Source organism: Halichoerus grypus, chromosome 6 (assembly GCF_964656455.1).
Source record: "Halichoerus grypus chromosome 6, mHalGry1.hap1.1, whole genome shotgun sequence".
NCBI classification, from domain to species: domain Eukaryota; kingdom Metazoa; phylum Chordata; class Mammalia; order Carnivora; family Phocidae; genus Halichoerus; species Halichoerus grypus.
This window is the reverse complement of record NC_135717.1, coordinates 9,913,191-9,935,131: the sequence shown is the minus strand read 5'-3', so window position 1 is coordinate 9,935,131 and position 21,941 is coordinate 9,913,191. Positions and strand designations below refer to the sequence as shown.

At 57.6% G+C, this 21,941-nt stretch overlaps 1 protein-coding gene and 1 long non-coding RNA gene across 11 annotated transcripts in view; one reads left to right on the top strand and one right to left on the bottom strand.

Annotated features, from left to right (window-relative positions):
• The first annotated feature begins 142 nt into the window (after window positions 1–142).
• Window positions 143–19,679, top strand: LOC144382223 (uncharacterized). The gene is made up of 3 exons (XR_013448722.1): window positions 143–1,635; window positions 7,136–7,283; window positions 19,578–19,679. It is a non-coding gene; the product is annotated as an uncharacterized LOC144382223 (long non-coding RNA).
• Window positions 8,825–21,941, bottom strand: part of ELN (elastin) — a 30,560-nt gene continuing 17,443 nt past the window's right edge. For 8 of the 10 annotated variants that reach the window (XM_078074483.1, XM_078074488.1, XM_078074489.1 and 5 more), the window contains 20 exons: window positions 21,826–21,912; window positions 21,688–21,741; window positions 20,985–21,107; window positions 20,325–20,366; window positions 19,624–19,746; window positions 19,353–19,394; window positions 18,872–18,958; window positions 17,940–17,996; window positions 16,787–16,846; window positions 16,644–16,703; window positions 16,085–16,210; window positions 15,353–15,391; window positions 13,890–13,943; window positions 13,731–13,790; window positions 13,444–13,524; window positions 12,856–12,894; window positions 12,161–12,205; window positions 11,744–11,773; window positions 11,106–11,156; window positions 8,825–9,852 (listed from right to left, as the gene is read on the bottom strand). In XM_078074483.1, coding sequence (XP_077930609.1) covers window positions 9,809–9,852; window positions 11,106–11,156; window positions 11,744–11,773; window positions 12,161–12,205; window positions 12,856–12,894; window positions 13,444–13,524; window positions 13,731–13,790; window positions 13,890–13,943; window positions 15,353–15,391; window positions 16,085–16,210; window positions 16,644–16,703; window positions 16,787–16,846; window positions 17,940–17,996; window positions 18,872–18,958; window positions 19,353–19,394; window positions 19,624–19,746; window positions 20,325–20,366; window positions 20,985–21,107; window positions 21,688–21,741; window positions 21,826–21,912 — 1,304 coding nt within the window. In that variant the 3' untranslated portion in view covers window positions 8,825–9,808. The remainder of the gene's footprint in view (window positions 9,853–11,105; window positions 11,157–11,743; window positions 11,774–12,160; window positions 12,206–12,855; window positions 12,895–13,443; window positions 13,525–13,730; window positions 13,791–13,889; window positions 13,944–15,352; window positions 15,392–16,084; window positions 16,211–16,643; window positions 16,704–16,786; window positions 16,847–17,939; window positions 17,997–18,871; window positions 18,959–19,352; window positions 19,395–19,623; window positions 19,747–20,324; window positions 20,367–20,984; window positions 21,108–21,687; window positions 21,742–21,825; window positions 21,913–21,941) is intronic. The other 2 variants (XM_078074486.1, XM_078074492.1) reach the window with 2 other exon arrangements.

Below are 21,941 nucleotides of genomic sequence, written 5' to 3'. Positions count from 1 at the left end.
GCGGAGGGGCGGGCCGGGGCGGGGCCTGGAGCTGCGGCACGGGGGCGGGGCGGGGCGGGGCGCGGGCGAGCGGCCGAACTGCCCTGCGCGGCCCCGCCCCGCGCCCTCGGCGGCGCCCAGCCCCGCCCTTTCATTCATCTTCGCCCGAGCGCCAGGTCTCTGCTGGGCGCCGCGAGGCGGAGACTCGTAAGCCGAAAACTGCGGCATCGGAGGGGAAGCGTGCTCTGGTGCGGCGGCCTAGGGGGATGCAGAGGCCTGGAGAAGGGGCCTCAGTTTCCCCGCGGGAACCCCTGTGACCCGAACCAGCTGGAGGCCAAGAACCCAGACCCGAGCTGGAGGAGGCGGTGTGGACCCTGAGGACCGTGGTGGTCTTCTTGGGGAGGGGCGCCTGTCAGGTCCTCTCACTCTCTGTCTCTGAGGCCTGCAGTGAGGTCAGGCCCTGGCGGGGGAAGGCCATGGCCCAGGTCTCAGGCCCTCACCGCCTAGGCAGGGAGCTAAAGGAGGACGATCTGGGGAGGAGTGAACCTCTGCCCGGACCTTGACAGATGAGCTCAGGGGTCTGCTCTTCCCAGTTCTGGAGACCTGGAGCTGGCGCTACCCTGCCCAGGGTGCGGAAAGAGGCATAGCTGAGCAGGGTTTGGGCTGAGTGAAATGGCCAGAGGAATTGGGCCGTCCCCAAAGCACAGGTCCCCAGTCTAGCACTGAAGAGGTGGACCATCCTGCCTAGAAACGGAGAATCCTAGAATGCTGGACCTGGGGAGGGGGCGACCCTTTCTGCCTTTAGACGCACCCTCCGACTTCATCCCATTGCAGACAGGTGGTGAATGGAGAGGTTGAGCACCATGCCGAGGGGTGCCCAGTGAACAAGGGGCAGAGCGGCCTCGACTTGGGCTCTACATAATCGTGTGTAGAATCCTCTAGCCAGGGCCCACTGCCAATGGCCTGCAAAGCAAGGGCACTCACCCCTGGGTGCAAAATACAGTTCCTGGGGGAGGGAAGAAAATATTAGAATTTTAATTTCTTTTCTTTTTTTTTTTTTAAGATTTTATTTATTTTTTGACAGAGAGAGACACAGTGAGAGAGGGAACACACGCAGGGGGAGTGGGAGAGGGAGAAGCAGGCTTCCCGCCCAGGAGGGAGCCCGATGCGGGGCTCCATTCCAGGACCCTGGGATCATGACGTGAGCCGAAGGCAGACAGATGCCTAACGACTGAGCCACCCAGGCGCCCCTAGAATTTTAATTGCTGACAAGAAAGAACCTAGGCTCTTAAAATACTTAATATTTAGACTGGTGTCAGTGTCCTTGCTCTGTTTGTTGGTCGGATGGCTTCGGGAGCAGGCCACAGTGCAGGCTGGAGGAGGGCACAGAGTGGACCTGGAGGGGCCATGCACCTGTGCCTAGTTAGCTGAGTGATATTGTCAAGTTTTAACAAAACTAACACAGAATGGACTGGTGGCTGCTAAAGATTCCTAAAAAGAAAGCTGAGATCGAAGACAATGCTGATACTGCAAGACAAACAAAAAGATGGAGCTGGGCTTCTATCCTTGGTAGGAACTGCTTGTCAGCCCCCGTCCCGGCAGAACCAGTGACTGGCTCATCAAATCTGACGTATTCAGTCACATTGCTCATATAAGGTATTATATCTTTTTTTTTCTTTTTAAGACAAAAAAAGAATTTTGTACTTTTAAGTAATATAATCGTTCAAGTATTGTTTTTCATCTTTTGAGGACTCTTCGTAAACTCTGCTTTTGCACGGTTATGGGATGACCATGTTTTGTTCGCATAGTCAAGTACGTCTATGATTTAAGTGAGTATGAGTATGTGTGTGTGGCGGGGAGCAAATTAAGAGCCCCGGCTTGGATGCATTAAGTTTTGGGTGCTTGTTTGCCATCCAAGTGGCAAATGTGTGTGTGTGTGTGTATATATATATGATGTTTGCTCAAAAATATTTTACTGATGGGGTTCATGATAAAAACTTCCTAGATGAGGGGTCAAGAGCCCTGGGGGGAAAGGCTCGTTTACTCTAGGTCAGTGATTAGGATTTGTCCAAACTCGCTAAATTGATATCTGGCTAAACACAAGCTGGTGACAAGCAAGAAGCTCCATGGGGGATGGGGACACTGTCACAGGATGAGCCCAAGACTGTCACCCAGGGCAGGGGCCTGAGCCTGAGCTGTCCTAGCCTCGGGACAAAGAGATGGCATCATGGGATCCCTGCGGCCAGACACAGTCTGCCCCCTTCTCTCCCACTCTGGGTGACCTCACCCAGACATGTTGCTTGGTGACTCCCCTGCCCCGTCTTTGAACTGCAGGACCTAAGGACCCAAATGTCTCCTTGGCACCTCCACTTTGATGGCAAATGGGCACCTCACACTTAATGTGTCCAGGCCGGAGCTCTTAATTGGTGCCTGGAGGTGCTCTTCCGCAGCTGTTCCTCATCTCAGTAAATGACACTACCATCATCTAGTGGTTCAGGCCCAAACTCGCAGGTGCCCTTGACTTCTCTCATCCTCTCCCCTTGCCCCTTGCATCTGATCCGTCAGCACATTCTTTTGGCTTTCTGTACAGAATATATCCAGAATTCCACCATTTCTCCCTCCTCCCTGGTCTAGCTGCGTGTACAGGGCAATAGTCCCCAGGTCGTGTCCTTTTATGACCCTTCGGAGCCTCCAAACACATGGGTCAAAGTGTGACATTTTCTTGCTTTTAAACCCAAAGCCCTTACTTCGACCTTTACAGGACTTAGCCCCTGGCTAGTTCTTTGCTTTTACTTCTTCTCTCCTTGCTCACTTTTGTTAACCGCGGTGCACCTCTTGTGCTGTTCTAACTTCCCAAGCATGTGCTCATCACAGGGTCTTTGACGGGAGGTCAGGTATCCCCACCCCTTCCAATAATGTACCATTCTTTGTCACTCCCTATCTTCTTTCCTGGCTTTTATTTCTTTTTAATTTTTAAAAATATTTTTTTCAGTTTATTTATTTTTTAAAGATTTTATCTATTTATTTGAGCATGAGCAGGAGGAGGAGTAAAGGGAGAGGGAGAAGCAGACTTCGCACTGAGCAGGGAGCCCCATGTGGGGCTCGATCCCGGAACCCTGAGATCAGGACCTGAGCCGAAGGCAGATGCTTAACTGACTGAGCCACCCAGGCGCCCCAAAAGTTTATTTATTTTTTTAGTAATCTCTAAACCCAATGTGGAGCTTGAACTCACAACTCTTCCTACTAAGCCAGCCCAGTTCCCCCATCCTGGCTTTTAATCCTCATGGCTCTGATTCCCCTGATACTAGAGTGAATCCTTTACTGACTGTCTCCTGAGGGCTGCTCTAGCAAATCACCCCAAACTCGGCTTAAGTGAACATGAGTACGTGTGTGTGGTGGGGAGCAGATTCACAAACAACAGAAATTAACTTGCTCACAGTTCTGGAGACCAGAAGTCTGAAATCAGTTTGAGCCCAAATCAAAGGCTGCACTCCTTCTGGAAGCTCTAGAGGAGAATCAGTGCCTTTCTTCTCCTAGCTTCTTCTTTTTTCAATTGTGGTAAAAAGCACATAATATAAATTTACCATCTTAACCATTTTTTGCTTTAAGGAAGCTCCACGCCTAGTACAGAGCCCAGTGCGGGGCTCGAACTCATGACTCTGAGCTCAAGACCTGAGTGGAGGGGCGCCTGGGTGGCTCAGTCATTGGGCGTCTGCCTTCGGCTCAGGTCATGATCCCAGGGTCCTGGGATCGAGCCCTGCATCGGGCTCCCTGCTCAGCGGGAAGCCTGCTTCTCCCTCTCCCACTCCCCCTGCTTGTGTTCCCTCTCTCACTGTGTCTCTCTCTGTCAAATAAATAAAATCTTTAAAAAAAAAAAAAGACCTGAGCAGAGATCAAGAGCCAGACACCCAACCAAGTGAGCCACCCAGGCCCCCCCCATCTTAACCCTTTTATTTTTTTTTGAGAGAGAGAGAGAGCTAGCTCGCACGTGCACGTGACCAGGGAAGAGGGAAAGGGAGAGAGAGAATCTTAAGCAGGCTCCACGCCCAGTGTGGAGCCCAACGTGGGGCTCAATCCCAGGACCCCAAGATCATGACCTGAGCAGAAGTCAAGAGTCGGATGCTTAACAGACTGCGCCACCCAGGCGCCCCTGTTTGTTAAACTTCTAATTTTGTTCATGTATTATTTTCCTGATTTTGTTTAGCTCGTTGTGTTACAGCTCACTGGACTTCTTTAGGACAATTATTTTGCATTCTCTATCAGGTAGCTCATGGCTCTACCTTTCTTTAGAGTTGGTTACTGGAGCTTTATTAGTTTCCTTTGGCAGTGTCATGTTTACTGGATTCTTCATGATCTGTGTGGCCTTGCCTGGATTTCTCAGCACTGAACACTGACACCCCTTCCAGTCTTTACAGACTCATTTTAATAGCTGAAGACCTGTTCCTGCCAGTTCCCTGGATTTATGGGTCTGTCTCTGGGATTGTGTTATAGTGGGGCTGGAGCTGGGTCTCATTTGTTGGGCCCACCGTGGGGTCCCACCCAAGGGCATGGGTGGGCATGGCTTCTGCTGGGTCCTTGAATGTGCTTTCGTTGCAATACTGGGCTGGTCCTTGCGTGGGCGGAGCTGCTTCCAGGCCATGGTACAATGGGGCTGGAGCCAAGTCATGGGGCTGTTTTAGGGACTATAGTCGGGTCTGAGGCCAGCAGGCCTGTTTACTGGGGGCTGGATGGGCATTCCTGCTCCTGGATCCCGTGGTGGAGGGGTGGGTGCCAGGATCATGGAGAAGCAGGGTGTGCTAAGTCCATAGCTACTGGTCTACTGACCACAGTTGATGGCCTGCCACCAGTGTATGGATCTACCTTCTAAAAATGGTCATCCTGTGGGGCGCCTGCGTGGCTCAGTCAATGGAGCATCTGACTCTTGGTTTCAGCTCAGGTCATGATCTCATGGGTCGTGAGATAGAGCCCCGTGTTGGGCTCTGCCCTCAGCACGGAGTCTACTTGAAGAGTCCCTCCCTCTGCCCCTCTCCCCCAGCGCGCTCTCTCTCTCTCTTAAATAAATAAATAAGTCTTAAAAAAAAATAAAAGTGGGCATCCTGGGTTTTGGGCACCACTGAAGTTTCACCTTCTACCTAGCTCCTAAACCTCCCACAGAAGCATTTTTGTCCACGAACGGCTGCCAAGTATTTGTTTCGGTGAGGGTGTGTGGGCTGGGGATGTATTCTTCCCTCTTGCAGTCCCTTTTCTGTAGTTTTCTCTTCTTGTCATGTTTTTGTCTGATTTTGGTATCAGGGTAATGCTGGCCTCTTAGAATAAACTTGGAAATGTTCCCTCCTCTTTCACTTTTTTTTGAGGTGGGGGAAGAGTTTCAGGAGGATAGGTGTTCATTCTTTCAATGTTTGGTAGAATTTACCAGTGAAGGGCGCCTGGGTGGCTCAGTGGGTTAAGCGTCTGTCTTTGGCTCAGGTCATGATCCCCAGGATCCTGGGATCGAGTCCTGCATCGGGCTCCCTGCTCAGCGGGGACCCTGCTTCTCCCTCTGCCCACCCCCCACCCCCCGTCCTCCCCTTGGGCTTGTGCTCTCGCGCTCTCTCTCTTGCAAAAAATAAATAAATAAAATCTTAAAAAAAAAAAAAAAAAAGAATTTACCACTGAAGCCATCTGGTCCTGGGCTTTTCTTTGTTGGGAGAATTTTTATTATTGACTCAATCTCCTTGTTAGTCATCTTTTCAGATTTTCTATTTCTTCATGATTCAGTCTTGCTTTGTTGTGTGTTTGTACGAATTTATCCATTTCTTCTGGGTTGTCCCAATTTGTTGGCATACAGTCTGTCCAGATTGTTATAAGGATATTTGTGATGGCATTTAGCACCAACCAGGATAATCTCCCCATCTCAGGATCCTTAACTGAATCACATCTGCAAAGACTCTTTTCCCATATAAGGTAACTGTTATGGGCTGAACTGTATCTCTGCAAAATTCATATGTTGAAGTCCTACCCCCAGTACCTCAGAATGCGACTGTGTTTGGAGAGAGAGCCTTAAACGAGGCAATTAGGTTAAAATGGTCATCAGAATGGGCTCTGGTCCAATCTGACTGGTGTCCTTATAAGACGAGGAGATTAGGAACAGATATGCACAGAGCGGAGACCACCGTGGGAAGACACAGGGAGAACAAGCCGAGGAGAGGGGTCTCAGAAGAAACCAACCCTGCCCACACCTTGATCTTGATCTTCTGGTCTCCAAAACTGTGAGAAAATAAATTTTTGTTGTTGAAGCCCCCCAGTCTGGGGTACTTGGCTATGGCCGCCTGAGCAGACTAATGCAGTTAATAGTCACAGGGTTAGTTGGTAATATTCACAAGGCTCAGGACCCGGATACCTTTGGGGCTATTATCCAGCCTAACACATTCACTTACCATCTTTCTACCGTAGTGCATAACTAAGAAAAACAGGGCGTTTATGTATTTTATTTGAAAGATTTTATTTATTTAGAGAGAGAGAGAATGAGAGAGAGAGAGAGAGCACATGAGAGGGGGAGGGTCAGAGGGAGAAGCAGACTCCCCGCTGAGCAGGGAGCCCGATGTGGGGACTCGATTCTGGGACTCCAGGATCGTGACCTGAGCTGAAGGCAGACGCTTAACCAACTTGTTCTTCAGACAGTGTTTAGCCCCAGGGGAACTTACATTCTGGTGTGGGGAGTCAGATGAGGAACAAAGAGGTGAAATATCCTGTGTCACATGGTAGCAGGCGCTCTGGAGAGAAAGCAGGCGGGGATAGGTGAGGGAGGAGTGGACAGTTTGTGATTTTAGACAGGGAGATGGAGAAGGTGACATTGGAGTCACTGAAGGCCGAGCGGGAGCCAAGCACCTTGATAGCAGAGGGAAGAGCGCTCTGGGCAGGGGAGACAGCAGATGCTGACCCACAGCGGGGTGGCCTGCTCCCTGCAAGGAAAAGAGAGAGGGCCTGTGGAAGTGCCTGGCCTGACAGAGGGCGGGGGAGTGGGACGTGGGGTCAGAACAGCAGGTCCCACTCAGGTGGGGGCTCCGAGGCCGTCAGAAGGCCTTTCTGGCTTTGGCCCTGAGAGAGATGGGAGCCATGGCAGGATTTTGAGCGGATGCATGGCTTGACTTGACTTAGGTTTTTTTTTTTTTTAAAGATTTTATTTATTTATTCATGAGAGAGAGAAAGAGAGAGGCAGAGGCAGAGGGAGATGCAGACTCTCCGCCCGACGTGGGACTCGATCCCAGGACCCCGGGATCATGACCTGAGCCGAAGACAGATGCCTAACCATCTGAGCCACCCAGGTGACCTTGACTTAGGTTTTAAAGGGATTTTTTTTTTTTTTTTTTTTTTTTTGGCTGCTACGTGGAGAGAAGGCTAATGGGGAGCCTGGGAGAGAATCGGGGAGTGAGGAAGCTACTGTGGTCATCCGGGCAAGGGCTTCTGGCGGACCAGGGTATCCAGCCCTGGAGGCTGTGAGAAGGGGCTGGACTCTGGGCGTCTCCTGGAGGTAGCATTGTGGGATTTGCTGGGCAATCTGCTGTGGGGAGTGGGAAGAGAGGAGTCACATTGTCACAGGGGTGTCACCCCTGTGGGTCTCCAGGAACATGCCCCTCCCCCCTTCCTCCCCGCGGCCCCCTCCCTGCAGGTGCTCCATCTGTCCAGACCCTCCTCCTCGGTCTTCCCAGTAAATTGCTTTTTTCTCTCCACTGTGCCCTGGGATATCCTCCCAGAGCATCACTCCACCTGCTTCTCCTTCCATCCCAGCCCCTCCTGGCTTTGCAGGCAAACACGCAGATACCCAGGCTCCCAACAAACAGCTCCCTCGCCTCCCTGCTGCCTTATGGGTGTGCCTAGCAGCTGTGGGGTCGGATGCAGGCGTGAGGCCGTGTGGGCCCCGGAAGTGGAATTGGTGGTGGTGGGGAGGGGATTCTAGAATCTGGCACCCAGGGCGTGGTGTGAAGGGGAGTTGTGGGCTCTAGGTGGGCACATGCCCAGGCCCCGTGGATTTCTGGCCCCGAGGGAAGGGGAATGGCCCTGGGGCTGGGGGCCTCCGAGGGTGGTATTGAGGCTCCCAGTGCCACCTGCAGGACCTCACTTGTTGGGTTTTAGCAAGAACTGAAGCGGTGCCGTGTGGGTGAATGGCTCTTCCTTCGAGGGGATGTCTCAGAGCGAAGCCCGTCTTCTGGTTTGCTTAGGTGGGGCCGTTTCTCCCCTCTGCGCGTGGCTGTTCACCAAGGCCAAGGGTTTGGTTTGGACAGGAGGGTCATTTTGTTTCCTCTACCCCTTCAGCTCTACCCTCAGCACCTGGAGGCCACCTACCAGGCCCTGTGCCCAAGGTCTTGGGCCCAAGGGGCAGGCCTGGGGAAGGTATGGCTGGGTGGGTGAGCCACCTCCTCAGGGGAGACCCATGTGGGTGGGCATGCGTGGGGCTGGCTGGCCCTGCTGCCCCTGCACAGGGGCTTTCATTGCTAAAGGGCGAGCAGACCTTGGAGAAGGGTTGATACACCCAGAGCAGGTGATTTTGGCAAATAGCCCCCCCAAATACACCTGTTTCTGCCCTCGGGGCAGAGGAGAGAGGACAAAGGAGGCCTTGACCCAGTTTCCTTCAAAAGGTTTTCATTTATTAGTCTTTTCTTAAGCAGTTAATTCTCTTTTCATATTTAAAAGGAAAAAAAAAGGTATGTGTTTTCATCCAGAGTTATACCAAAGTGATTAAGATGAATCTTCTCCTGGGGAATATAGCTCCCAGATCAGAAGAAAAAAAAAAAATTTTTTTTTTTTTTCAATTAACCACGAAAATAAAACCAGGAGAACATCAACAATCCAAAATCATCCCCAAATATCCAGGACAAAAAATAAAATATTTATTGATCTATCACAGCGAGACACAAAGAAACGGGCGGGGCAGGGGTGGGAAATGCTCTGAAGTGGGTACAGTGGTTCGAGGGAAGGACGGGGGGGTATACAGTACTGCATGGGGGGGACCCAGGTCGGGGAGGAGATTCCTGCCGCCCCAGCTGGTGTAGCTCCTCACACCCTGGGTGCTCAGGCCCCATCGTAGGGGTGTGTGTGGCGGGGGGGGAGGCAGGGCACAGGTCGCCAGGACACGTTAACCAGGTTGATGGTGGGGGCACCCAGCCAGCTAGCGGTGCTGGGCAGTCAGCTGGGGACAAGGATGGATGGACGGATGGACAGATGGCTGGATGAATTCCACAAGAGCAAGAGCGCTGTTCCCAGTGGGGGTCTTCCCATCCGCAGGTGTCCCAGACGTGGGGAATAGGTGGGGGGGCAAGGGGGCTGAGAGATGGTATGACCGAATCCAGCTTGAGGCTTTAGGTGCTTAGGTACCAACTGGACCGCAGCCGGGGTTGGGGGGTGGTTCTGGTGGGCAGGGGGAGGTGGGACTGCCCAGGGAGTGTCCGCACCATCTTCAGAGGAGTCCCAAGGGGGGGGTTCCCGAGGGGCCGCCCTTCCCTCCTCCCTCCCCCCAGGAAGATGAGAGCACCAGCATGTAGCACCAAGTTCCCCTGGAGATGGAGAGTGTGTGGAGGGGGAGCTCCTGGGTGGGAAGGGGGTGAGGGCGGGGGGCTAAGCCCACCCACCCCCGGCCTCTGAAGTTGGGGGCCTCCTGGGGTCCACTTGGCTACCTCTCTTGTTTCCTTGCTTTGTGGATTTCCAAGGGCACCCAGCCTGGCCTGTCCCCTCCCAGGGTGGGGACGGGGGAGGGGGGATGGGGGATGGGGGAGGGGGTCACAAGGGGTTTACATTCTCCACCAAGCAGTAGCACCAACGTTGATGAGGTCGCGAGTCAGGGGTCCCGGGAAGCTCACTTTCTCTTCCGGCCACAGGATTTCCCCAGGCAGGCCCCACCTGGGCGGGAGGAGGCACTCATGACGGTCCGACCCCTCCGGGGTCCTGCTCAAGCCCCTGCCCGCTTGGACCAGCTCCAAGGTCTTCTCACACCCACATCAACACAGTGGGGAACAGAGGCTCCAAAGCCATGAGAAGCCTGGCCACAACCTCCCACCAAACTCTGAGCCATTGCACTGCCCTAACTCCTCCCAGGCAGGGGGGTGGGAGCAGGGCCCATGGGATGGTGGCCTAATCAAGGCTCAGGGAGGGGAAGGGCCCTGGCCTGGACAAGGTCTCCATGTTCTGAGTCCACTGCGTTTGGGAAGGCTTCAGCGAGCAGCTCTGAGCGCACCGATTGGCAAGACTCGTTTTAAGCCATCAAGACACCACTGTCTGGTAGCAGGGCCTGATGTAGTTTCTACCCCTGGGGAGCTCAACACGGCTCCTTACCGCCACCTGGTGGCAGTGAGCAGCCGAGCGGGGCAGGGACAGGCTTCTCCCTGTGAAGCTCATCCAGTGTGTTTGGAAAGCAGTGTGATCAGGCCACACGCATCAAGTGGTACCTGAGAGTGGGTTACCCTGGACAGGGTCGGGCTGGTCTTGCCTCTGCCTCTCCCAGCCCTGGCCCCAGCTGCCCTATCTGTGTTGTGGGAAGCAGGTGGGGAAGGAAGGGATTCCACAGCCTGAGCAGACACAGGGGTGGAGCTGGGCGTCTTTGGGTCTCCTCTGGGTACTGTTGGGAGGTGCCTTGGGGGGTGGTGGCCATTACCTGCCCCCCCCACACACACACACTCCCAGAGGCACGTCTGCAACTTTGAGCAAGGGTGTGGCTCTGTCTGGACCAGATGGTGGCCTCTGCCCACCCTGCCCGGCTAGGGGCACCTTGGGTCCCCCATCCACCCCTCAAATTCCCTAACTCTAAGGTCCATTGTCCCATTTACTCTCTCTTCCTCTGTTCCTCCAAGTTCCTCCCTCGCCCTCCTCCCTTCTCTTTCCCTTGGCTCCTCCCGGTGGGCAGCCAGGAGGGAGAAATTGCCAGGCCTGGCTTGGGGAGAGCCTGGAGGGTCCCAGGCCCACTCTTAGCTCTGGGTGTCTGTGTCGGAGGTAGACGCAGGGATGGGGGTGAGGTGCCCAGCTCCCCCCAACCTCCCCACTCCCTCCCCGCTAGGCCTGCTCCAAACGCGCTGCTCCCAGGCTGATGGACCCCAGCCCTTTGCCTCGGTCCGCTCCTCCCCGCCCTGCCCTCTCCCAGGGGCTGAGTCTCTACTCACCTGGGAATCCGAGGGCTCCCAGGGCCCCTCCATAGGGCTTGGGAGGTTTGCCTGTGGAGGGAAGGGTGGGGGTTGGGGAGGCGGCCAAGTTTTGCTGCCTCTCCCAGAACCCCCACCATGTACCAGGCCTCCAGCCTGTCACAGAAGGTTCTAAAGACCTTCCTGCCCCCAGCCTGGCCTTCGGTCTCACCCAGCTGGACACCTGCTCTGCTCCTTATGAACGGTATCCTGCCTGTGGTGGTCTGAGCAACTAGGAAGATGCCCCCGCCCACCAGTCAGACCCCAGGCACGCAGACTGCCCCACCTAAAAAGCCCTAGGCTTTGGCCTCCCTAACCACCTGCTTGAACAGACCTTGTTTTCCCCTTACACACTTCCTTTCCTTTTCTGTGGGGTCTCATCAGGTTCTACAGTTACACCAGAGACGGGGGCTGGCCCAGGTCTCTGTCTCCTGGTGTCCCGTCAAATGCCAGGCTGCGAGCCCCGGGAATGGGATCCTTGCCCCCCCCACGCATCCCTACATCCCACAGCTGAATTTCCTTGGCATCGGAGGGCCAGCCTAGGGCCATGGCCTCGGTCACCGCTGCCACGGTAGCACCCCACCCCCACTCCACGAAAGTAGCTCAGGGCCCTGACTCACCACCAATGCCCAGGCCCCCGGCTCCGCCACCTGCAGGACAAGGGGAGGGGCTATGAGTGAGTCCACTCTGGGGAGCCCGCCAAGCCTCCCTCCCGCCCCCCGGGGCAGCCAAGTTCTGGGCCTGGGTGTCAGGAGCCCTCAGCTCGGCCTCAGTCATCGTGTGACCTTGGGCAAGTCCCTGGCATTGTCTGAACCTCAGTGTGCCTCGTCTGGAACGTGGTGCTTTGGAAAAGCTGATGCTCCCTGGCCTTGCAGGGGAGGGGGAGGAGAAGGAGGGGAGGCCCGGCTTCGTGTAAGGGAGGTCATGGGTCTACCCCCGGGTCCTGGCTCCGCTCTTCCGAGCAGAGGAAGCAGGGGAGTGGGCAGGATGGGGCCGGAGCGCCAGGCCGGGCCGGGGGACAGGGAGCCTGGGTGTACCTGGGTAAATAGGGGACAGTCCGAAGCCAGGTCTTGCTGCAACTCCTGTGGGAGGGGTTCGGGGTTGGCGTGGGGCAGGCCCTGCTCCGGCCTCATCACCTCCTGCCTCTCTGCCCAGGACCACCTCCTCCCCGCCGCGTGCCCCTCGCTGGCAGAGCAGTTTCCCTAACAAGTCTTGTCTCCGCCCGGCACCCTGACAGGGGCCCCCGCACCCCCAGCTCATCAGCCTGGTGTCTGTCGCCTATGGTGTACCCACTGGTCTGAGGCCTGCCCCTTTGCCCAGGATGTTTCCTTTCCTGGACTGCTCCCTCCACCCTGTCTCTCTCTCTCTCTCTCTCTCTCTCTCGTGTCCTTGAGCTAGATGTGGCTCCAGGAGTCCCCCTTGCTAGCCAGACAGGCCTCCTGTAGACCCAGGCGGAGCAGAGGATCTCACAGAGAGATGGCCCCTATCTCCGACTTGGAATGGCCTGGTGGCTCCCAGGACCCCTCCTAGACCAGCGGCACCTGAGGAGAGGGTGGGCCGGGTTTGGATGAGGCACAGCTGAAGGGGCCCTGAGCCCCCTCTCTGGGTACTGGGGTCGGGGACATCCTGGGCAGGCCTTCAGGGGTAGTGTGAGCGGACTGAGGCGGGAGCTGGGGCAGGGATGGGGTGGGGGCAGAGACAGCCTGCTGCCTGGACAGAGGGAGCAACTCACCATATTTGGCTGCTTTAGCAGCTGCGGCCGGGGACACACCTGGGGAGACATGGGGCCAGAGGGCTCAGGAATAGCACCGCCCTCCCAGAGTCCTGTCCCCTCCTGGCCTGCTCGCCCACTCACCACCTGCCACCATCCTCCCATCTTCCCCAAAGTCTTTAGTGAGCTATTCCTGTGTGTCCAGTCAGGAGCACACAAGACGAGACACAGTGATGGCCCATGACAGAGTGACATGTCAACGTGGTGGACACCCCCCCCCCGCCCCAGGGGGTGGCAGAGACTTTGGGGAAAAATTTTCCCTCCCAACTTTGCTTTTCTCCTCTGGAAAATGGGCACAACCATCGTCATCCCGATGAAAACTCCCACTTAAAGTGGGTGGGTAGGCTGACACAGGAGAGGGAGTGGAGGGGTGCCCAGCTGCACGCGGTGGCCCCAGTGTGCGCTTGCTGAAGGTCCTCCAAATGCTGCCAGCCAGCCTGGGGCAGGTGTGGCAGGTGGGAAGGAAGCTCAGTCTCTCTCTCTCTCTCTCTCTCTCACACACACACACACACGCCCCCTGCACCCTCTGATTCCAGAGCAGTCCCTCACCTCCAAGGCCTCCAAGCCCCCCGACTCCGAGCCCCCCGACTCCGAGCCCCCCGACTCCCAGGGCTCCGGGTCCCCCGAGGCCTGTGGAGAGAGCTGTGTGTTAAATTGCTGGTGGGAATGGCGGGGTCTGTCTGCAGACGGTGGGGTTCTCATCCCAGGACCCAGGTGGAGCCTGAGCTCCCAGGGCCTTGCAGGGCGTGGGCTGGGCTCTGGGGAGCTGATGCCCCTGAGGGCCCCGTGCATGGTCAGAGCCCTCCCCCCAAGTTCCACCCCCAACCAATGCTCACCAAACTGGGCGGCTTTGGCGGCGGCTTTGGCAGCAGCGGCCGGGGCCCCAGGTCCGACTCCTGGGGACACAGAAGGAGCTCAGGGTGTGTAGGGGGGTGGGGGACTCTCCACTGGTCAGTCTTCCTCCCTGCCCAGCCTGTCCTGGGCTTTCGACTCACCTGCCACACCGCCTGGGACACCTATTCCGCCGAGAGCCCCGGCACCTCCCACTCCTGGAGAGAAGATGGAAAGTCAGTACCCCAATTTCTTCAGGACGGGGGCTCCCTGCCCCAGGGATGCTAGGCCAGCAGACATGTGGCCAAAGCCACGTGACCCAGTGGAAGGGGCACTGGACAGACACCTGAGTCTGAGTCCTGGCTCTGTCCTGGCCAATCGGGCAAGGGGGGGGGATCCCCTTGAGCCGCGGCCCGCCCATTTCTGCTCCTTCCCAGCCAGCTAGGGCTGGGAGCCACCACCAGTCACAGTGGTGGCCTTGAGCTGCGGAGGGGAGAAGACTAGACTCCTGTTCTGATAGCCCTGTGTTCGAATTCTGCTTCCTCCACTCATTATAGCTGTCACCTCTCTGAGCCCCAGAGCCGATGATCCTTTCCCTGCTCACGCTGCAGATGTTTGGGGAGCAAAGGGACACCCCCACTGTGCACGTACTCTGCGCTCTGAGCCACTGCTCAGGGCGGAGCCGCTGCGTGTGGCCACGGCTAACACTTGATGTAACATTCACGGTTCTCTGTGCTTCGCACGGGGTAGCCTGCTTATTATTCACTGCAGCAGGGAAGGTAGGGACCGCTATCATCTCCATTTTGCAGATGAGAAAATTGAGGCACAGCAGAGGTTAAGCAATGTCCTCAAGTTTCCACAGGCAACACATGGCTTGGGAGCCAGCGCCCTCAACTGCTTTGTTTCCCTGGCAACGTCTGTTAGACTCAGGCAGGCCAGCCGCCGGCCAGGAACAGAAGAGGGGCCTGTGGGTCACCAGGCCCGTGCGGGGGTGGGGGCTGAGGAAGCCGGGATTTTCCGAGGTGGAAACTGGCCCCAAGTGGACTGGCCAGGGCTGGTTGGCGGTTCCCTGGCAGGGGCCCTGGTCCGGCCCCTAGGAGGCCAGTAATGCGGGGGCCACAGACAGTGTGGGTCTGTCTGTCCAGGCGGGGCTGCCACGTCCTACAGGCTCGTGGCAGGCCCAGTCGTGCTGACAGCAAGGCGGGCGGGAGGCCGGGGGCCTAGGTGAGGTGTCCCGGCTCTGCTGACGAGGCAGGCCTGGGCCCTGGCCCCTGGCCTTGGGTCCCATGAAACTGTCAGGGGTCAGGGCCAGAAGGGCCTTAGGGACCACGTCCGGTCTTCATCAAGGAACTGCCACCAGGGGTGTTGGAAACGTGAGGGGCGTTTTGAGTTGTCCTGGAGGGGGAGGCATGCTAGGCATTTAGCGGGCAGGAGCCAGGGCTGCTAAACCATCCTTGATGTGTCCCAGAAACTGCCTTTTTCCACCCTGACCCTCCCAGCCTTGTGCTGCAGGCTCTGGGCACTGGGCCCCGGCCCCGCAGAGGGGAGATGGGTGACCAGGTGTTATCAGGGCTGGTGGGGCAGCAAGCAAAGCAACCCCAGGGGGCAGTGTGTGGGGTGCACTCACCATATTTGGCGGCTTTAGCTGCAGCCAGGGTTCCAGGTACTGGGGGGAAAGAGAAAAAGGAAAAGGGGGCTGGTCAGCAGCCAAGGTCTGTGCCCGGGAGTTCTGCCTCCTCCAGGGAGCCCTCCCTGACTTCCTCAGCCTTCATCACTCCTCTCAAAGCTCTGAAGCGGTGGCTCCCCAGCCAGGAGCTCCCCCTGCCAGGTAGAGAGCTCCAGTATCTAACCGTGCCGCTGCCAGTCTGGTCTGGGGCTGGTTGAAGGCTGAACTGTGCCTCCTCGTCCTATCTGCCCCTTCCTTCTGCTCCAGGCACAGCGTGACCTGCCGGAGGCTGGATGCAGAGCAGGCACTAACTAGGTGAAGAACTGGAGGTCCTAGTGGCCCTCTTGCCATAGTGCTGCTGAAGGGGAGCCGGACTGGCCCACTCATGCCCGCTGACCCCAGGGACCTCCACCCTCCTTCTCCTGGGTAGTGGGCTACTTCTCAGTTTGGAACCCTGTCACTCCTCTAACCGAGCAGGCAGAAACTCTGAAATCTAGCATCCTGGGGCCCCCTTTGCCTGGCCTGCCACCCATCTGTTACCCCAGTCGTCTCTGATTGCTCAGGAGAACCTCATGGGGGATTCACTATGAGCCCCTGAGTGAGGCTGCTGGAGGATGTGCGGGCCGGAAGAGGGGTCTCCCTTCTCGGAGCTCAGGGGGGCAGTTTCCGCCCAGGCCCTACAAGGCCCCTCACCTGCACCTGCCCCAAGGCCAGGAACACCAACTCCAAATCCAGGAATGCCGGCACCAACTCCGAATCCGGGAACGCCGGCACCAACCCCAAAGCCGGGAACGCCAACAGGGAGCCCGGCTGCAGCCCCTGGGGGAGATGGGCAGTGGCGGGGGGGCAGCAGGCTAGGAGCATGCGCCCACGGTGGGGGGGGGGGTCCTTCCCAGGGAGCTGAGTCAGCCCTCAGGGAGGGGGTCCAGACGCAAGCAGGGGCCTCCTCCCGCTGAACCTGCCCTCTATAGTGCCACCAAGAATGGTCTTCCTAAAACGCCCACTGACCGCCAAGTCCAGCCCCTCCCAGGTTGGCATTCAGGGCTGCACGGTGGCTGTGGACACCCCACGTGTCACACAGGAGGACGGGGGGATCTCAGAGATTGCTTTGGTAGGGTGGGCCCCAGGACCTGAACCCAGGTGTCCCTCATGCCCGATCTGTGCTTCTGACCCCTCTGGTGGCCGCTCTGGGACCCAGTGAGGCTGCATATCGTGCAAGGGGTGTGGGTGTAGCTCAGGCTTGGGTACTCACGGTACTGGGCTTTGGCGGCTGCTTTAGCCGCGGCTTTGGCTGCAGCGGGGGCCCCTGCTCCTGCAGGGAGAGGGAGGGGGTTCAGGGACGGCACCCAGGGAGGATTCAGAGGCCCCTCAGGCCCACTTACTCAGGCAGCTTACCTATAACACCACCGGGACCAATGCCAATGCCGGGACCCACGCCAACACCGGGGCCTAACCCTGCAAGAGCCAGAAGAGCTCATTCTTAACCAAGTCCTGACCAAGGACAGAAGCCGATGGAAAGAGCAGCGGGCTGGGAGTCAAGAGCCTTGGGATCTTGTCCCAGCCCGGACACAGACTTGCTGTGTGACGTCAGACAAGTTGCTTTCCCTTGAGGGGCCTCAGCTTCCTCATCCCTACAATGAGGCACGTGCAGGATCAGGAGCTCTTAACTTTGGAGGACAAGGACCCCTTTGGGGCTTCTGAGGGTGATGGAGGCAGTTACACAGTAAAGGGAACTCGGCAAGACGGGTAGACCTGGGTTCAAAGCTCAGCTCAGCCGCCATTGAGCTGAGCGAATGTGGGCGCGTGACTCAAGCTCTCAGAGCCTCAGTTTCCCCATCTGTAAAATGGGAATAGTAGTACCAACCCCATAGACTTGGTGTAAGGATTACCTCCGCACATACTGGCTTGGCAAAAAAGGGGTCGTTTGCCATACGTGAGTTTGGGGGTCAGCAGACCTGAAGTCAAGATGCTCTCTGGCCTAGACAGTGCTAAATTTTGTGATCGGAACCTTGATGTCTGCAGGTCCCCAAGGCCAAGGCATAGGGACCTCCCCCCCGCCCAGGGCCTGGCGTACAGTTGGAATCTATAGAGTGGGGCTGCTGTGGTTTGCCCTATTCAGGAAGGTGTGGGTGCCTGGGGCTGCCAGGGTGGGCTTCGGAGGCAGCAAGAGACGGAGAGCTTCATCAGGCCGCAAGAAGTACTCTAGGAGGGTGGGAGTCCGGTGAGCCCGGCCCGAGGTCCAGAGGGGGGCAGGCCCCAGCTGCAGCTAGAGGCAGCAAGGGCTTTGGGAAAGCTGGGGAGCCGGGTCCTAGAGGGCTCGCCAGGGCCTGTTCTCACTTTGCTTTTCTGATCAGCCCTTCACCCACACCCCTAACAATGGTCAGATGGGCCAGTGGTGGTGAGAAAGCCCCGAATGTGACAGCCCGAGGGGGCCTGCCTCCCGAGGAGAGCTGAGCTGCCGGACCCCAGAACAGGGAACATGAGGGGGAGCAGTGCTCCAGAATGGGGGCTGGGAGCAGAATGGGGGAGGGCTGGAGGGGGCACTTACCAAACTGGGCGGCTTTGGCAGCGGCTTTGGCGGCTGCAGCAGCTGGGGTCCCTACTCCTGGAGAGGTGAAGAGTAGGGATCAGGGGGCAGTCCCTGACACCCCTCTCCACATGCCCTGCCCCATCCCCTATTCCGGAAAGACCACCTGTAGGGAAGTGTCCCCTCCCCCAGAAGGCCCTCCCCACGCTGTGTCCTCAACCTGCAGAAAGAGAGGGGAACATGGACAGCCAGCCTGGCTTCCAGGCCTGCTCTGAGGATGGCCCACTAGCCAACCTGGGCATGTCCTTTCCCGGAGAAGCAGTTCTGCGACTGTGTTCTAGCTCGCTATGGCAGAGGGGAGCCCAGCGCTGATGGGTAGAAGCCCAGATCCTCTCCCAAGCCTCTAGAGGTCTTGTGCAGCTTTCTGCCGAAGGTGGTGTTAATTAAAAAAAAAAAAGTCCCAACAGCGCTTGTATCCCAAACTGGAGGAAACGGCTTGTTTTGGGGGAAAGCTCAAAAGGAAAATTTTTCTCCCACAAAGAAGGCATGTAGAAGAGAAATTGGGTGGGGAAAAACAACCAAGGAAGTCTATAACTTAATCTCCCTGTAACTTCATCTCTTCTCTTTGGCCTCTGACTGATGGGGGAGAATGAACACAGGAAGGCCAAAAGGTGGCCCAGGCCTCCCACCTGACCCAGAACCAGAAAGGCCACTGGAGTAAAGGAGTTCCGTCACCTAGCTGGATGACACCTGACTTCCCAAGCCTCCCCAGCAAGCTAGGATCCTGCAGAGGGTCTTCCTTCCCAAGTAGGGGAATTTGCCCTCCCTCCTCCCCATCTCTGGCCTCCGTAAAGTCTTGTCAATCCGCGAAATGATGCACTTGACCTGGTCAACACCAGGGCTCCTTCCATGAGACAAGCCAAACCCGTCTCTGGGTTGGGGACACCGCTCACCTGGCACCCCTCCTACACCTGGGACACCTGCCACTCCGTCTCCGATCCCCGGCACCAGCCCTCCCAAGGCTCCTGCCCCTCCAGCACCTGGAGGAGTGAAGGGCGTCAGTTCTGTCCCTAGAGTCGCCCACCCCTTGGGAGAGTGAAGGGTGGGGGTGGTTTGGGGAACAGAATGGTTGCAAGGCCACCTCCAACTTGCTGGTTGGGGCTGGGGGTGATAAGCAGGGCCTCAATATTCATAGTGGTGGGCGACTGAACAGGGCGGAAGGGTTCAGAGTGGCTTTGGAAGATGGGGCCAGGGACCTCCCGACCTTGACCTCGACAGAGAGGGAAACAGAGGACTGAGCTTGAGGTGGCTCCGCCCTCACGCTGGGGGAGTGCTCTGACCTTGGAGCCTGGGCCCCCTGGGAGAGCAGGGCGGGGGAGGAGGGGATGGCACTGGCCTTGGCGTGGGGACGGACGGGCAGGGCCGGGCACTTACCGAACTTGGCTGCCTTGGCCGCGGCTGCTGCCTGGGCTGCAGCTGTTGGAGGGGGGGGAGAGAGCCCCTCAGAAACCCCCCTGGATCTCTGGGGGGGCTATGCCTACAGCACTCTTATGCTAAAGTGCTAGAGCCCCTCTCTGCTCCCCCCACCCCAGCTCCTCCCTGAGCTCTCTGAAGCCCGGTCTACGCTCCCCTGCACCCCTCCCCCCATTGCCCTACAAGACAGAGGAGGCTTCTCCCACTTTCGCCTCATGGAACTCAGGCTCACGGGAAAGGGCAGCTCCAGGAACACCTCCGACTCCAGCTCCGATACCGAAACCAGGAAAGCCCCCAGCACCGACCCCGACCCCGTAAGTGGGAATGCCTCCAACACCCACTCCGGCTCTGGCCCCTGCAGACGGAAGAGAATCAGGTGGAAAACCATCTCAGTAAGAGAGGTCGGGGAGGGCTTGGGGGGTGGGGGGTGGGGGGTGGGCGGTGGGGGGGATGCTGGTCAACTGGGAAAGAGGAGGTAAGCCTCCCCCAAGTCTGGTCCATGAAGGACCGGAGACCATAGAATGCATGGGCCCCGGGCCAGCCTCCTCCAAGGAGCCTTTACTGACAAACCTCCCCCCCCCCCCAGTGCTCTCTAACCCCTTGGGGAAGGGCCCCGTTGTTGGCCTTGGAGAGACTGTGGGCAGGTCCCATAGCCCTAGCCAGGCTTGGGCTCCTCTGAGAGGGCCCCGGCTGGGGCAGGGAGGGTCAGGGATGCTGTCTCCACTGGGAATGCCATACCGGGACTCTCCCATCACTCAGCCCCATGGCCTTATGGTAGGAGACTAGTGGAGGAGACATTGTCCCAGGGCCCAGCAGTTCCAAGTCCCAGCTATGCCAGTGACCTCCCAGTGACTTGCTGTGTGACCCTGGGCAAGTCACTCCCCTTCTCTGGCCAGAACAGGACGGGGCAGAGCTAATCAGCACAGCACTCACCGAATTTGGCTGCTTTAGCAGCTGCAGCTGGTGACACAGCTCCTGGAGAGACCAAGGGGGACACAAATGACACAAGGGCCTACTTGTCCATGTCCCCATCTACTCATCTGTTCATCTGTCTACTTAACCACCCATTCATCCACCCATTGATCTACCCATATGTCTGTCCATTTGTTTGTCTATCCTTGGACTTCGATCCACCCACTCAACCAACGTACCTCTCTGTCCATCCATGCACCCACCCATCCATCCACTTATCCACTCCTCTGCCTACCTATCGATTCATCTAACTATGCAATGGTTCATTTTGCATTTGCCTTCTACGCACCCATCTCATCATTCGCTCATCCAACCATGTGCTTATCCATCCATCATCCATCCATCCATCCACTCACCATTTACTGAGCACCTATTCAGCTAAGGGCTGGGAATGTACACTGAGAGCCAGGAGATGAATTAGAGAAGCTGATGCTGGCCGTGACTAATTAGGAGATTGTTACAGCCCAAGGGAGAGAAGACGAGGCATGGCCGAGGGTAGGAAGAGAAGAGGATAGATGGGTGAGGTATTAGAGGGAATCCAAAAGTCTTAGCAACGGTTTCAATATTTCTCTCTTACGTGTGTATGCACACGCACGCACGCACACACGCAGCCCAGCTCACCTGGGACTCCAACACCTGGGACTCCAACACCTGGGATTCCAACACCTGGGACCCCAACACCTGGGACCCCAACTCCCGGGGCGCCAAAGCCTGGTGCACCGGGCACCAAGCCTCCAGCAGCTCCTGGTGGAAGGAAAGGATTGTTCTCCTGGCCTGGACCCTGTGGGAACCTCAGAGGGCCTCCAAGGGCACAGCTCTGGGAGCTGTGGGGAGTGGTAGGTCCTGAGGGCAGGATCCCAGGTGGGCTGCCATTGCGCCTGCATGGATCCCACCCATCTGAGAGATGGGGAGGGCTGCCGGAACCTGCCCAGAGCTCTGAGGGTTTGGCTCTGTGGGTGGGAAGACCACGATCTAGGTCTAAAGCCGAGTCAGGTCTCTCCGCTGGGCCCCCAGGGAGCGGGTGCGGCAGTGGGACAGCCCTGACGGGAGGAGGGGAGAAGCCAGCTGCTCTGTGCGACACGGCCCCCCGCCCCCAGCTGAGCTGACCAGCGGAGAGCAATGGCCTTCCAGAAAGAGGGGCCAGGATGGGCAAAGGCAAGGAGGTAGGAACATTGCATGTTTGGGGAGTGGGGGGATAGAGGCTGCCGTAGATGGATGAAGGCCAGGTCCACCCAGCCTTGTAGGACTGGGCTGTCCCAGGCCCATGCGGATGGGGGGGCTGAGGGCGCCGGGGTCCGGGCCGGCCACCCCTCGGGGCACTCACCGAACTTAGCTGCCTTCGCAGCAGCCTTTGCCGCAGCAGCCGGCGCCCCCGCCCCTGGAGAGACAGCCACAGAGCGTGAGGCCCTTCCCCCAGTGGCCCTCTCAAGAACACCCCCAGCCCCTGCTGGACGGACGTTACCTGCGATGCCTCCGATCCCAGGAATTGCGCCGGGCCCGCCGGGAATGCCGCCGCCTCCAACACCAGGGAGAACCCCGGCTCCCGCACCTGCCGGGAAGGGCACGCTGAAGACGTAG